The sequence below is a fragment of the Ceratotherium simum genome, chromosome 26 (genome assembly GCF_057802395.1).
Source record: "Ceratotherium simum simum isolate JZ-2026a chromosome 26, ASM5780239v1, whole genome shotgun sequence".
In the NCBI taxonomy this organism is placed as follows: Eukaryota; Metazoa; Chordata; class Mammalia; order Perissodactyla; family Rhinocerotidae; genus Ceratotherium; species Ceratotherium simum.
This window is the reverse complement of record NC_141925.1, coordinates 43517142-43532569: the sequence shown is the minus strand read 5'-3', so window position 1 is coordinate 43532569 and position 15428 is coordinate 43517142. Positions and strand designations below refer to the sequence as shown.

Genomic DNA, 15428 nt, shown 5'->3' with positions numbered 1-15428 from the left:
GGACGGGATGAGGTCCTGAGCCCCAGCCCGCCCAACCCTGCCTGGCCCGGGAGGCCCATTTGAGGCTCTCCTGCTGTCTGCAGGACTTCCATGCCAAGCAGCAACTATCGCTCCCAGGACTGAGTTCGATGTTGGGGAGCAATATGTACCAGGCTGCTCTGCTCAGCCTGACAAAACTGCAGGGATCTTTCCGGGTCAAACTTCTGCACCCCCCTCCTCCAGAAAGCCTTCTGGAAGCCCCTCTGAGTTGAGCGACTCCTCTGGACTCCTGGGGCCTCTTCCATCCAGCCCTCATCACTTCGTTACAACAGCACCCAGGACCCAGCAGTGATTCCCTCGTGCCCTGGGCAGCTGCTCCAGGCAGGTGGTCTCAGCATCACCCCCACACCAGTACCCAGGACAGGCCTGGCCTGCACCTCTGTACCCCAACTTCCCTCCATAGTAGGCAGATGCCCTGGGCTTGGCTCTGGCCCCCAGAGGGGCATCTCGCCTGGATGTCAACACTAACCTGCCCCAGGGCCAACGCCTGCGAGCCCTCCGACACCTGCAGGGAGAAGGAGACAGAGCCAGGTGAGGAGAGGCTGGTGTGGAGCATCCTTCCTGGGTCCAGGCTGGGAAGGGTCTCGGGGAGTGGGGGCAGGAACCTCGCAATGCTGTGGCCACTCAGGCCCCTAAGCTGGACTCAAGCCTTCAGTACTTGGGGGCCAATCCTGATAAAATAGCAGCCACCGTTTAGTGACCAACTACTATGTGCCAACTACATGTGATTGCGTTGAGCCCCCCCCCCCATGACAAGCCTGGACCAGGCCTTGCTTCCCCTAGAAGGCCCACCAGCTAATGGGGGACCCAGCGGGGCTTTCAGTAAAGACTGGAGCTGAACAGAATCTGGCAGCAAGACCTCACCCAGGCCAGGCCCTGCTTGCTTCCATATTAGCCCCCACCCCAGGCCTCTCTTCTGCTTCCTTGCAGGGGTCCCCTGGCTCAGCCCCCACCCCCTCCCCTATATCTGGAGCCCCTTCTGTCCCCCACCATCTGTCCATCCATCTAGGCTGCCCTGCACTGCAGAGCCTCATTGCTTGCAGGCAGATGCTGAAATGTTTATGAGAAGCCAAATGGGTTCCTCTGGCTCTCTCCTCACATCTGGGCCCCATTGCTCCTTTCCCCCTCCAGGAGACATTCCACGGCTCTGGCCAGGCCCGATGGGCAATCAGGTTGGAGTTCACAACCGTGCCGGGTTTGTTTCCAATTATGTGAGAATCTCTCCTGCCAGCACCAGTCCTGGCCGCCGGGGTCCCGAGCCCAGGGGCAGCCCTCTCTGGGGACTGACCCCAAATGTCGGGGACTGCTGAGCCCTGGAGGGTCTACCTGGCTTTCACTGGGTGTGGTTCCCACTCCCCCCATTTCCTACTTGTGAGCTGGCCCCGGCTGAAACTCAGCCAGCCCCTCTATAAAGTGGGCCTCTAAATCCAGCCAGTCTCTCTTCTGGCAGGTGCGGTGTGGGGGTCAGGCTGGGCCTGAGGTGTGGCTGAGTTTACTTCCCAGCATGACGGCGCTGCCCCTCCCTAGCTCTGTCAGGGGCCCCTCTCAAGCCAGGCCTGTTTCCTGAGGTCCAACGGGGCAGGAGACGCACTCGGGCCTTTCCTGACCACAAAGAAGCTGGGAAAAGAAGACGGGGACCGAAGAGGAAGTGAGAAGAAGCTGTGGCAGGTGGGGTGGGGGCAGACAGCCCCTCTGCAGCCATCTGCCCTCCTCACGCTGCCCTCAGCTGTCTGGTCCCAGGGCCGTCCTTGAGCGTGACCAGCCCCACTGTGGCTTGTCCTCCTTCCCGTGGACTCACCTGGCCCAAACGCCCCAAGGAGGCCAGCCCCTGGGAAGGAGGAGCAACCGTGAGGAGCTGACCACAGCTGAGAGCCCAGGACCCCGGCCGGCCCACCCCTCTCTCTTCCCAGAGTCAGAGAGCTCTGGAATCAAATCCTGCTGCCCCTACCTACTCTTTGCGTGTGGGAGCGAGTCACTTCACCTCTCTGAGACTCAATTTTCCCACCTACAAAATGGCCAGTGTGACCCCGACCTTCTGGGACCAGTGGGCTTGTGAGCAGAAAGCACCCAATGTGTACAGCCTGCCAGGGCGCCCAGCAGGTGTCCCAGCTCCTTCCTGTCCTCTCAGGTGGGCGGCGGGCCTCCAGCTGGTGCTGGGGGTGTGGGTGGTGCTGGCTCCCAGCTGCCTGGCCCCCCACTGAGAGCCCAGGCAGGGCCCCGGCCAGGCCACCCGCCGTCTACTCGCCAAGGGATTAATTGTTCCCAAGCATGACACATGCTACCTGTGCCCCGTTCCATCCTGCCTGGGCAGGCCCGGACGTCCCCAAGGCCCGGAGGTGGGGAGCTGCCCTGGGCCGGGGGCACTGTGGCCCTGCCTAGCGTTCATAGACCTGAGGCTGAAAGATGACCTCAGGGAGGTCATGGAATCCAGCCTCTTTTCATCCAGTCAGATGTTCTGACTTTCTTTCTGGTCTACGCCTTCACCCCGAGCTGGAAGTTCTTTCAGAAGTGTAAACTAAATCTTTCATTAATAAAAGCTTCACTTTAGCAACCATCCATTGTAGGACGCTGAATGCAGTTGTCTCAGGCTTCCCTCCAGTGTTTAACCACCACCTGCCGTGTGTCCCCTGCTGCCAATGGGATCAACCAATCCCCCCTCTGGCTTTGCAGTCACAGCCTCCACAACTTAGGTTTTCTTGGCTAAGTTCGGTCCTAATTCCGTACCTTCGTTTATCTAGGCCTTCCTTGCATTCTCTCCACCATCAAAGACCCTGTTAAGATGGCTCACCCTCCAGGAAGACAGGATGCAGGATAAGCGTGAATCCCAAGGGCTCCCGGCCTTGCAGACCCACGGACCCCAGGGAAGCCCTTGCCCAGGCCTCCTGCCCCTGCCCCTCTCTTGCCTGGCCCCAGCTCTGGAGTTTCACAACCCAGATGGGCTTGCGGGAGGGGAATCTGGGTCTTGAAGATTCGTTTGCATTTGGATGATCGCACATCAGGATTTCGTAAGAGCTGTTGGACATGCACAGTGTCCTGGGGCCTCGGGCTTCAGAGCCAGGGAGACACGGAGCAGGGCAGGGTGCCAAGGCTGCATGCGGAGCATCTCATGCTGATGGGGCTGTAAATCTGGACGGAGACGCCATTTCCTCCACCTGCTCCTTATCCACTAGTGCTTCCCAGAGGGACCGCCCTCTCCCTTTCCTGTAGGTGTGTTCTTTGGAGCTGATGGTGGACCCTAGTGGCAGATCCGGGCCCCATGGGCAAGGCCAGGACAGATCTAGCCATATCTTCTTGTTGGAGAACTCCATGGTCTGGACACAGCTGGAAGGGGCCTGGGATCAGGAAGGGAGCTCATCTGGGGCCAGGGTCAAGAATTCAGCCCGGGGTTAAGTTCAGGGCTTAGTCCGGGGTCAGGATAAGGTCTCAGGTTGTCATCAAGGTCAATGATATGTAGGGTCTTGGCCTGGGGTCAGAGAGGGCTTGGTCTGGGGTCAGGGGACCATCCAGGCAGACTCTGGGCCCACCACCTGTGTCTGAGTCCCAGAGTCACGTTTACAGGCTCGGCGGCCAGTGGAACATCAATTCCTACCTTTGCCCCCAGCCTCAGGGCTGTTTCTGAGACCCTGTGCAAAGGAGACAGGGCAGCTGGGTACATGGGCACTGGCAGGGTGGATGCTGGACCCTCCTCACATAGAGGGGACATCAAGCTGCCTCCACCTCCTGTTCCTGGAGCCCTGGGCTTGGTCCCGGCCTGGTCATGCCTGGGGCTGGCGCTGCCCACTTCTCCCCTCCCTCCTCGTGACCATTGGCTCCCTTGCTGGGCTCACAGCTCTGTGGCCCTCTCTTCCCTGCCCCGCCCTCTCTTGGTGCTCTGAGGCCTCGGGTCTTACCTGGCTTGGGAGGTTTGACTCCAGGCCCCAGTGCTGGAGAGGAAAGAGACAGGAGTGAATGGGAAGCCCAGCTTGCCTGTCCCACTGTTTATCCCCCCAGGGCAGAGTGAGGGCATAGTGAGTTCTCCCTCCCCAGATCCTAAAAGGGCAGTCGGGGATGGCCCTCTCCTCAGACAGGGAGCTGCTGGGAGCCCCGTGTTTAGACACTGGTTTGTGGTTTGTGCTCTCTCAGACCCAGTTTCCCAGCCTCTGACGGGGATGATGATACCCACTCAGTGGGCTGTGCAGGGATGCTGTGGAGGACCAAAGAAATATGAAAGCAGGCGGGGCCACCAGGGAAAGAGCTGGGGGAGGGGCGAGGGAGGCCCGCGGGTTCCAGCTCTCAAACACGTCACTCCCCACTGGACCCTGGGTCTGTGTAACGAGGGGCCCTCGGTGCCTTGACCTTTGGGGTTCTGAGGTCTGAGGACCTGTGTGTGCTGCTGGAGTGACGCTCAGACCTCGTCAGTGAGGGACCAAGTTTGGTTTCTGAGCTCACCTCCTACTCCCAGGCCTCCGAGCCCAGCCCCTGTGTTGAGAGAGAGACAGAGAGTCAGTGCCCTGGCAGAAAGCCGCCCCTCGACCACAGGCGAATCCATTACCGCCCAGCTACACGACCTCGGGCAAGTCCTAAGCTCCATGAGCCTCAGTGTCCTCGCCTGTCCCAATGGGCCAACAGCCAGGTGCCAGTTTGTGCCTGGAAGCGTGTTGGTAGCTGCCCTCACTTCCATATTGGTTCTGAACACTCAAATACTTTTCAAGTATCGAAAACATTATTTTTGATTTTCAATCGACTTTAAAGCATTATGCTTTTTTCTAAATTAAAAGAAAAGATGCCCCCCCCCCCGATGTCATTGCTCCATCGTTCCAACATTCTGCCCATTTTCTTTTGGGGGGGGCTCCCAGTCTCCATCTGCACACGGTCATTGCTTTTAGATTGTTTTTGCCTGAAAAAACACTTCACCGTCTTTCACGACAGATAGCGTGTTCATACTTTTTAGGAGCTGTGTATGATTTCACAGTTTACTTAATCACAGCCTCCCCTCAGGTGGGTTTCCTGTTTTACATTTTTTTTTTTTAAGATTTTTTTTTTTTTTGTGAGGGAGATCAGCCCTGAGCTAACATCCATGCCAATCCTCCTCTTTTGCTGGGGAAGACTGGCCCTGAGCCAACACCTGTGCCCATCTTCCTCCACTTTATGTGGGATGCCACCACAGCATGGCCTGACAAGTGGTGTGTCGGTTCGCGCCTGGGATCCGAATCCGGGCTGCTGGCAGCGGAGCGCGCGCACTTAACCGCTATGCCGTGGGGCTGCCCCCTGTTTTACATTTTTGCAAATAATACTCCTATGAACCTTGTTGCAGATCATTCTTTCTTCTCCTTTTCAATGATTTCCTTTGAATGGATTCCCAAGAGTGGGGTTAGTGACTTGAAGACTGTGAAAGGCAGGGCTGCATGAAGGTGCCCACTTTCCTACAGCCTCATTGTGTTTCCTCTTTCAGAAAATCTATGCTCTTAGTTGTAAAACAGTGCCACAGAAACTGCTCGTTAAAGTAGAAGTGACTTGCGGGTCCTCTGGTAGGTGGCCAATGTCCTTCCCTTCTGCAGGGTCAAAATGTGCTTCTCTCAGGCATGTTATCACAATCTGCCTCACTGGGTGTGTGGAATTTTCAAGTACGTTACCTGGGTAATAGACTCCTCCTGGAACGGCACCAGGAACAGCCCCTGGGACCCCTGGAAGGAAGCAGATAGAGTCCTCCGTTAGCCAGAGCTAGGTCATGGTAACAACGCGGTGATAATTCTGCACGTCTACAGAGTGTTTCCTCAGTTGTGCCCCTCAAAGTGGCCCCTTGAGGCTGCAAGTGCAGGGACTACTATTTCCACCTTAACAGATGTGGAATCAGGCTCAGAGAGGCTGAGATGTGCCCAGGGACACACAGCTGGAAAGAGATGGAGCCTGGATTCAAACCCAGGCCACTTGTCTGAGGGTGACGGTTTGCACGGCGTTACCTGCCCCTCTCCCCCAGGAGAGGGCTCGGTGTGGGGCTGCGTCTGAGCGCCTTTCGCCTTTTGCTGGGCAGCCAGCTCTTTCCAGCCCTGAGCAGCATAGGGAGGGGCCAGAGTTGTAGGAGGGCAGGCTGGGCTGCGGCAGCGGCAGCGAGCCGAGCTGTAAGGAAATGCGGCTGCGGCTAGAAAAATGCAGCCATTCCCACACTGATAGGACGGCTCGAGGTCAGCGTCCTCAGCCACTGGGCAGCAGTGGCTGGGTGGGGTTCTGGCTGTCTGACACAGAGCTGTCTTAGGAGGCGCCGGGGCCTGGAGTGGGGACACCATGAATGAGCAAAGTGAATAGTTTCCTCAGGAAAAGCTAATTCACTGGCCAGGCCAGGGGCCGTCTGCCCGGCCAAAATCACGGGTTCAGTCCCCACGGACCAGTGAAGCTCTCACTGGGGAACGCGGTGATGCTGGGCCCCAGACCCAGGCCTGAGCGTAGTCATGGCAACAGACGATCCTGGTGCAGACGAGTTCTGACTCTACCACCACAGAATGGCCCCAGCCTTGACAAGCTGCCTTGCCAACGCCCCGGCCTGAGCCCCAGCACCACCCTGCTGAGAGGGGCATGGGTGGGGTTGGGGGGACAGTGTCTGGCGGCCCTGTAGTGTGTCCAGAGGCCTCCTGGCCAGACGTCTGGCCTCTGTGGCCTGGTGATGCTGCACAGCTGGGTCTACTGGCCCCAGGGCCCTGTCAGCCTCAGCCTCAGCCCAGCAGGATGAGGGATGCCAAGCTGTCACGGCCACCCAGTGCCAGAGCCCCAGCACCACCCCTCAAGGGCCTGTGGCCCCCCAGGAACTGCAATCCAGGCCTGGAGTGTGCAAGAAATCTGGTCAGAGCCTCGAGGGCTCAGAGCGGTGGCCCCAGGAGGCTGGTCCTGCTGGGAATGAGTGCTCGGCCCTGTCATCGGCTGCCAAGCGCACACATGGCCTGCCTCAGGCCTTTGATGCCTTCCCTGGCTCGGGCCTCCAGCTCTGAGCACTGTCTCTTCTGTGCTTTTCCCTGTTGTGCTCCAGGCCTTCCTCTGCCCCGGCCTCTCTCCCTCCTCCCCTTTCTCTCCCTCTCTGTCCTTCCTTACGGAGCACCTCTCTGCTCCTGGCTCCAGAGCAGACTGCAGGAGCAGTGTTGGCAGGGAGGGAGCAAGGGGCTCAGGACAGACCCATCTGGCCTCTGATCCTGGCTGCACCACTTCTTACCCTCTGTGTGACCTCGGGCAAGTCGCTTAAGCCCTCTGAACCTCAGTTTCCTTTTTAGCAGCGTGGGGCTGATAACCACTGCCTTGCAAAGTTGTCGCGAGTGGTCAAAGGGTCCCGGTGAGAGACCTGGCCTGCCCTGGACCTGGCTCACAGTGATCGCTCAAAAACCAGATAGTGACCCTCTGACTCCACTTTGCTGCATAGTACATGGCCTGGGGCCAGGTATACTGAAGATGTTCAATAAATGATGGATGAATTAGGTGGAGTGGAGGCAAAGATGTTGCCTGTAGGTCTGAGTCCAACCTGTTCCATCCTCAACCGCCCTAAGGGCTCCCTACCTCCGGCTGGTCTAGCCCTTAGGCCTGGCTGAACCCCCACACCCTGGGGTTCTGTTCCCCCACACCCACCTGTGGCAGGGCCCTCCCTGGCTTCCCCTCTCCCCAGCGCCTGCCCCTCTCTCCCCAGATCTCTCTTCTCCCACTCTCCATCCCGCAGTTCAGATCCCAACCGCATTTGCCAAACCCTGTGCCTGAGCCACGACAGTCTGGGGAGCTGGAGATGTTGATGCCCGCTCTGCAGTGAGGAGATGGAGAAGGCGTGCTGGGTGTGAAGGGTTCTGCTCTGCCTCCTCTCGTTGAGTGCAGGAGAGGTGAGAACAGAAGAAGACAGTAGTCCATCGTGGGCCTTCAAGAGGCAGCAGCCTCCTCTCACGCTCCAGTGGCTCATCTTCCCTCCCACCTCCACTCCTTGGCCTGAGCAGTTCCTCCTGCCAGGAATGCCCTCTTCTCTCTCCAAGTCCTGCCCTTCTACCACGACTGAGCTCAGATTCTCCCTCCTGCCTTCTCCGAGCCTGAGGTTCTCACCGCTCAGCTGGCCCCAGCTTTTGGCCTGGAGCACACTTGTCTTGTTTCATGTGGGTTTGGCCGGTTTCCCCGGCTAGCCCAGGGTGGAACTTGTCTCATGCATCTTAGAATCATGATCCTAGACTCTCAGGGATCATAACAGTCTTCTGGCTTGAGCTGAAACTCCTTCTGTAAACATCCCCTTGTTCTCCTGCTTGCATGCCTCCAGTGACAGGAAAATCACCACCTCCCAATGCTGCCAGCCCTACCTGCAGAGAGCTTTTTCTTCTATTGAGAGAAAATCTGCCCTTTGGCTCTCCAATTTTGCCTCCCAGAGTCCCACAGACTGAGGCTCACCTCTCATCCACAGACAGCCCCTCAAACATTGACCTTTTTTTCAAGGTCTAACCTCCAATGTGAAGCCTTCCTGGATTTCTTGGGATTCCTTCAGGCCACCCCTTCCCCCAGTCCTGTCTGCTTCCTCCAGCACGGCACGCTGCTCCCCACTAGCCAAACATGGTGTGAGTAGCCAGAGAGAAAATTAAACCTTATAAATGTGCACTAATTACAAGGGTCGATGGGCCCAAGTTGGCAAATTCTGAATAAGAAGATATATCACTTAAAAAATTCACATTCCCAGAGATCTCATATTTGATGCATTTTTTGCAGTTATTACATTGCTGGAGCCTCCCATTGGCCCTAGGAGATAAGTATGGCAAAGATGTTTCTTCCCATTGTACAGCCAGGGAAACCAAGAGCCAGCGAGATGAAGCGCCTGGCCCAGGACCCACAGCCGACCCGAGTCACATGCAGGGCCTTCTGCCTGGGCTCTGGGCTCCAGGTTCAAAGACCTGGGAGAGGGCTGTCTGGGAGTGAGCAGCGGGCCAGCAGGCCTGGCAGGGGGCTTTGCCAAGTCCAAGTCCAGGGGGCCGGCCTGGGGAGCAGATAAGACCGCACGAAGCTGTTTGTTGTTTGCATGGAGAAAGGCTGCCAAGGGCTTTTCGAAAACAATCTGTCCTCCAGTGGGTGGCTTGGTCCCCTCCCTTTCCTGGGCATGTCTGCCCTCCTGCCTGGGCCCCAGCAGATGCAGAGGGCAGGATCAATCCCTGAACCAGAGGTCCTGGGCCTGGAGGCTCATCGGAGTCACCTGGGCAGCCTTGACAAAACCTCCATGTCCAGGTTCCTCCCCAGACCAAATAAAACAGGAATTCTTGGGTGGGACCCCAGCATCATTGTGTAAAGTTCCCTGGGTACCTCCAATACGCAGCCAGAATTGAAAACCCCTGTTCTAAATCACCTTCAGTTCTGAAATCAGGAAAAAAAACTAATAGTATTTCTGGGGGATGGGAGAGAATTACACTTGATTTAATTCTTCTCTCTCTCTCTTTTTAAATGGCATAGGGGTTAGGGGCAGCTGGTCCTCAAAGCTACTTTGGACCCATCCTAAATGGGTCTGGACCACCCTTTCCATCAAAGTCCACCTGGGGAGCTCCTTTCTTGCCTCCACTGGCAACATGAATCTTTGGAGCTGGGAACTCATGGGGGTGATGTCCTCTTAGGGTCGAGGAAAGCTGGGCTCCCCCAGGACACCCAGGTGGGTGGCTCTGTGTATGTGTGTGTGTGAGTGTGTGAGGGTGGGCGTGTGGGTAAGGATGTGTGTCTGTGCCCCTCTCGCCCCCTGATCTCTCTAGACCTCAGTGGGCTCTGAGCACAAACCCCAGAGGACCTCATCAATTCGCACACCCCTTATTTGGACCCAGCACTCTACCACCTGGGACAGAGCTGAGATTTACGTTTGCAAGGAAAGGGACAAGGCCTGCTGAACGTTGAGCGGCATCACTGAGGGCACAAGGAGAGGCTGCATTCTGCTCTAGGGCGTGCCCACCCTGGAGGACTCAGCCCCAGGCCTGCGCCTCCCCAAACGTTGCCTGGTACCTGGCCCCCACCCCCTCATCCTTTGGCCCAGGGCAGAGAGCTGGCTGGTACTAACTCTCTGGGCTGCCTTAGCCTGTCTGAGCCTCGATTTCCCCATTTGTAAAGTGCAGATGATAATTCGGCACTCTCAGGGTTCCTGTGGGGATAACCGCCGTGCTCTAGGTGGGAGCTCTGTCTAGGAAGGCAGGTGTTCAGAGGCATGCCTGGGGAAGGAGGGGTTCAGGCAGGCCCAGAGCTGCTGCTTTTAGGCATCAGGGCGGCTGGTCCTCTGGGGTTGTCTTGCTTCCCCTGCTGGGCCCCACCTGACGGTGTGCACGTCCCTCGGCCTTGTCCAGGCCCGGGAGCTGACCTCTGCGCAGGAAGCCCCTGCTCCCAGCTGTCCTGCCCAGCCGGTCAATCTCACGGAAACAGCTGCCGCTCCTGCCCAGCACCCCTACTCCAGCCCTCCGGCCTGAGCCTGCTCCACCCTCTGCACCCTGGCCCCCTCTGGCCCCCACCGAAGGTCCAGTTCTCACGGCAAGGAGCACTCCCACAGAAACCGGACCCCACCCAGGCCACCGCACCAACGACTCTTCCTATGGCCAGGAGCACCTTCAGGGGCCTCCAGTGGGCCACTCCGAGGGTCCCCCGAGGTGCGTAGCAGCCCCATGGGGGGCACACACCTTATGGGCCAGGACGGCCCTGAGATCCACCGCAGCCTCTGCCGCCAGCCACACCCTCTGCCGGGAGATGCACCCCTTCCTCAGCTCCCCTCTCCTTGCTTGTGCTCCACACCACACACACAGCCACACTCAGAGCCACAGTCCACACCAGGGACGCACCTGGACACCAGCTCCCCCCCAGGATGTGCCTGTCGGGTGGCAGACTTTGCATACGCTAACACGCCCTTTCACATACCCTACTCCCCAAACACACACATTTGTCCAGGGAGGAACCTGGACAGACATTCATCCCCTCCCAGAAACCTCTTCCACTATTTGGTGACGTATTTGGGCATATACACACATACACACCTGTGCGATAGCATGCAACACACTTGTTCACGTGTGTATGCATGCGCACACATGTATGCACACACACACACACACACACACACACTCAGAAGTCCCAGCCCTCCTCACCAGGGACAGACCACAGTGGCAACTTTCCAACCTGCAACCGGGTAATCAACTTAACCCTGACCTTCCTCGGAGGGGGGTCTTGACCTCTCAAGGGACAAGGAACCTGCTGAGGTCACAGCTCACGGCGGCTGGGCTGGCCTCCAATCCAGGTCCCCTGCCCCCAAGGCATGTGGGCACACCTGCCAGGTCCACAGGTGTGCAAAGTGCCGGTGCCCAAAGCCCCATGGGACCCTGCCGGCCCTCCCCAGCGTGCTCCCTGCTCCTCCCCGGGAGGACTCCCGGGACAGAGCAGAGGCCCCGCAGCTCTCCTACAGCAGCAGGACCTGGCCCCTGGTTGGGAGCATCCTGAGTCAGGAGGCATGTGGGTAATAGGTTCCTCCTCAGCACAGGCTGGCTCCCGGGACCAGCAGTACCAAGGATCCAGTGGCTGAGGGGTTCCCACCCGGGACCCCCAGAGGACACGGGGGTGAAGGCGCCCTCTCACCATCCATCAGTCCAGCCACCTGGCCGGGAGGCCCAAGGGCTGCGGGCAACTCTGGGGAGAGGGTGAGGCCTACCTCCAGGCTGCGAGGGGTGGACGACGGACAGCAGGAGCAGGAGGACTCCGGGCCGCAGGGCTGCCGCTGTCAGACCCGCCATCTCGGGGAGAAATGCCCCAGCCCGAGTTCCGCGCCTCGTTTTATCCCCAAAGCGTAATTGCTGCCTCGCCGGCTGAGGGAAGGAGGGAGGGAGAGAGGGCGGGCGGGAGGGCGGGAGAAGGGGGAGGCCTGGGGGAGGGGGCTGCGAGGAGGGGGGGCAATTACGAAACGCGGGCTCACAAGCCTCCCAGGCTGGGTCGGACTGGACTGGACTGTGGGCTTGTTTCCTTAAAACACACAGCCGCGCGCACAGTCGCGCGCGCGCGCGCGCGCACACACACGCACAGAGTTCTCCCCCATCTCTCTCGCCTTCCCTCTGTGGCTGTTCTCTCACTGCTGGCCCTGTTCCCGCCAGAAAGTGCGAGGGGGACCTTTGCCAGGACAGCCCTCCGGAGAGGAAGCAGGAGGGAGGGCCCTGCAGCCCGGCCAAAAATCCGGCCCCAGCCAAGGCCTGAGTGGCCAGGCCCCCGCCCCTCCGGCTGGGCCCTGGGCCCAGTGTGGGGACACAGGCCAGCTGTCCCGCGCCTCTGCCCCCACCCCAGTCCTCCAGACTCCCCCAACACCCCCGGCCCCGCCACAGACAGGCCCTGCCCCAGGCTGGGGAGGGAGGGTGTTGGGCAGGTCTGAGGTCTGGGGCCCAGGTCCAGTGTCTGCAGAAGCTGAGGGGCTGGCTGTCGGCAGAATGGCCTGGAAGGTGAGATCACATTGGTGCTGCCCCCTGGGGCATCGGGGGGAAGGAAGGGGGGCCTGGTGCACTACAGGGCTCCATTCTTCGCAGGCTAAGGTCACAGTCTCCTGCCTGCAGCTGGGGAGAGGGTGTTGGGCCGGTCTGGGATCCATGCCTGCAGAGGCCAAGGGGCTGCACCAGGGGGGTGGCCTGGGAGTTAAGGCCATGCTGATGTTGTCCCCTGGGGCATCTGGGGGACATGTGGGAGACTCTGACACACCACAGGGGGTCCATTCGTCATGGGTCAAAGTTGCACTCCCACGTGCAGGCTTGTGCAGGCCACAGTGTCTGCTGAAGGTCAGGCCGGACCCCCAAGTGCCCTGCAGGGGACCAGGGAGCTGGGGAGCCCACCCAGACTGGCAGGTCGCCCAGCCCCTGTTTATTACTCTGACCCCAACGCTGAGCCCTTCTGGCACCCAGACCAGACTTGGGAACCCCTAAATTACTGATTCTCGCCCCACCCCAGAGGCCCGGGGCCGACATTCCTCTGGTGGCCAGGAGAGGGCAGCCCCGCGCTGAAGCAGCTGGGCCTCGCATTTCCAGGACTTGGGTTGTTCACGCCTGCCTGAGCAGAATGAGGACCCTGGTGAGGCAGGGTAGGAGAGGGTCGTGCCGCTCCCGGCAAGTGGGGAAGAAATTTGGGAACCAGAGGAAAGCAGAGAGAAACTGGTACTTGCCCTGGTCACGGCCTGTCAGGGAAAAAAGTCGAGGTCGAGTTCTGAGAGCTTTTCCCTGCACCTGGATGGAGAATGAGGGGGACACAACAGGGGTGGCCAGGAGTGCAGGTGTCAAAGGCCAGGCATTGGACTCAGGTGGACCCAGGACCAAATTCTTGCTCTAGACTTTCTATGGGGGTAACTTCTTCCTAGAGCTTCAGTTTGCTCATCTGTCAAATGGTGATAAATAGCCTTGCCTAGGGGAGTTATTGCAAAGATAAGTAAAATGTGGTCAGCTATTTCCACACCATGACTGCCAGATCCAAAACGCTCCATCCTCACTTGGGGCTGGTACTAGTTCTGGGACACTATTACCACCACTACTTCTGCAAGCACCACCCCTGTTTTCAGTGTAACTGTTGGCTTGACTCTACGCTGGGCCACCTTGGGACCCAGGGCCGTCCCTCGTCTCCCTGGCCTCGGGCAGCACAGCTCCAGGATTGGGCCGGGCTTGGCATGCCGGGATGACTGGCTTGAAGCTGTGTGTCACTTTCAGTGTGTGTTATTTGGGGGTGCTTTGGGGTAGCTGATGGAGATTACGAGCCCAAGCCCGCTTTTGTTGGTGGGATAGAGGCTGCTCAGGGTCAGGGTCTGAGGCTCGGTGCCTGGGATGTGCCTGCTGGGGGAGGGGAGGCAGGGGGTGCATGTGTGTGCCCGGCCCCTCCTGGGAAGGTGAAGGCAGGGGGTGCTGGGGAGGAGCTGGGCCCCACTCCTCCCGGGGCAGTGACGTGGGCAGGAACCGGCTTTCAGACTTGCAAACCGCAGTCTGCTCAGAGTCTTTATTAATTCCAGGACCGGGAGAGAGGCTGAAGCCAGAGGCAGAGGGCTTGCTGTGGGGGATCCAGGAGAGGTGAGGAGAGGCGTTCTCAGGGATAGCCTCGGGGCTGCAGGGCCAGACCTCTCCCCGCACAGCCGGGCCCTGTGTCTTGCCCCTACCTGTGTGCCCACTTCTTCTTAGTGTCCCATGCTCGTTGCAGCAGCTCCACTAACTCATATTTAGCAAGGCTCTGTGTATCTCCAAAGGGAGCTTCAATTCAGAGTCGAACCCATGAAGCTGATTCTCCAGTGCAGTTTAGCGCAATGCATTCAGCACAGACGTAAGGACTGGGGGTTACAGTTATTGACCAACATTCGTTCACTCATTCGCTTACACGTTCAAGACAGCCAGCAGTCCTCTGCTCTGCGTAGCTGAGCAGAGTCACTTGGGTCGTAAATGGAGCGCTGCCCACAGAGAGATGCCTAGTGCGCTGAATGCCAGGTGGGCTTGGCCTCACCTGCCTTCTTGCTGCTGGGCATCCAGGTGAGTCACTGACAGGCCATCTCTGTCCACAGCGCCTCCAGGTGCACTTGTTGAGGAAGGACAGAGCCACCAGCCTCCACATGACCCTGAGCATGTCATTGCTTTACTCAGAAACCCTCAGTTGCCTTCCGGATCAAGTCCAGACTTGTGGGTATGGCCTTCAAGGCCTTGCATGACCCAGCTTAATGGCTCTGCTACTTTCCTTCCTCCTGGCTGGCCTCCCTTCTGCTGGCACAGCTGTTCCCCAGCCCTCAGACTCGTCCTGGAGGGCTGGGGCTGGACCTCTGTTGGCAAGGTTCCCTGGTCTCAGCTTCCATCCCTGCAGGTCTCTGCCCTCAGTGTCCTTGGCCCCCAGACTCCTCTTGGGGGCCTTGGTGTGGGCCCCTTGGGTGCCTCATCTCATTCACCACTGGCCTGGCCACCACTGAAGGCAGTTTGAGGATGGACTGTCTCCCCTTCTTGCAAGAGTGTTGGACAATAAGCACAGATGTGCCCTCCAGGAGATGGGAGCAGAGGCTGCTGATGTAGACAGACCTCCAGAATCCTGGGGCTGTGGTTTCTGTTTTCTGCCTTGTCTATACATGGTCTTTTTATCTGTTGAGTGCAGGATGTGCCTTCTGCATGGAACCTTGGACCAGAGGGAGAGCTGGGCGTGGGCCGCCTGGCTGACCTAGGAAGAGCTTGGTGTCAGCCAGATCCAGGACCCCTGCTGTGCTCCCCGCCAGTGCGTGGCGGCCTCTGCTGTCAGTCATCTACACCTCCATGTGAGTGCGGGTCCCTCCAGCCAGTCCCAGAGGAAATGAGGTCAAGGTTACATGAACAGGGGGCATGAATTTCTCCCGTGGGCCCAAGTGAGGCTTGGGACAGAAGTGAGTGCTGGCTGGCTAGCGTGGGTTCACGTGTAGACATCCAGGAGAGAATGAGCAGCAAGGT

At 58.8% G+C, this 15428-nt stretch overlaps 1 protein-coding gene across 9 annotated transcripts in view; it reads right to left on the bottom strand.

Annotated features, from left to right (window-relative positions):
* ELN (elastin) overlaps positions 1 to 12005 on the bottom strand; it is a 32356-nt gene extending 20351 nt beyond the window's left edge. For all 9 annotated transcript variants that reach the window (XM_087417748.1, XM_087417752.1, XM_087417754.1 and 6 more), the window contains exons 1-5: positions 11672 to 12005; positions 5652 to 5702; positions 4468 to 4497; positions 3930 to 3962; positions 509 to 544 (exon numbers count right to left, since the gene is read on the bottom strand). In XM_087417748.1, the coding sequence (XP_087273874.1) occupies positions 509 to 544; positions 3930 to 3962; positions 4468 to 4497; positions 5652 to 5702; positions 11672 to 11753 (232 nt within the window). In that variant the 5' untranslated portion in view covers positions 11754 to 12005. The remainder of the gene's footprint in view (positions 1 to 508; positions 545 to 3929; positions 3963 to 4467; positions 4498 to 5651; positions 5703 to 11671) is intronic.
* Between the last annotated feature and the right edge of the window lie 3423 nt (positions 12006 to 15428).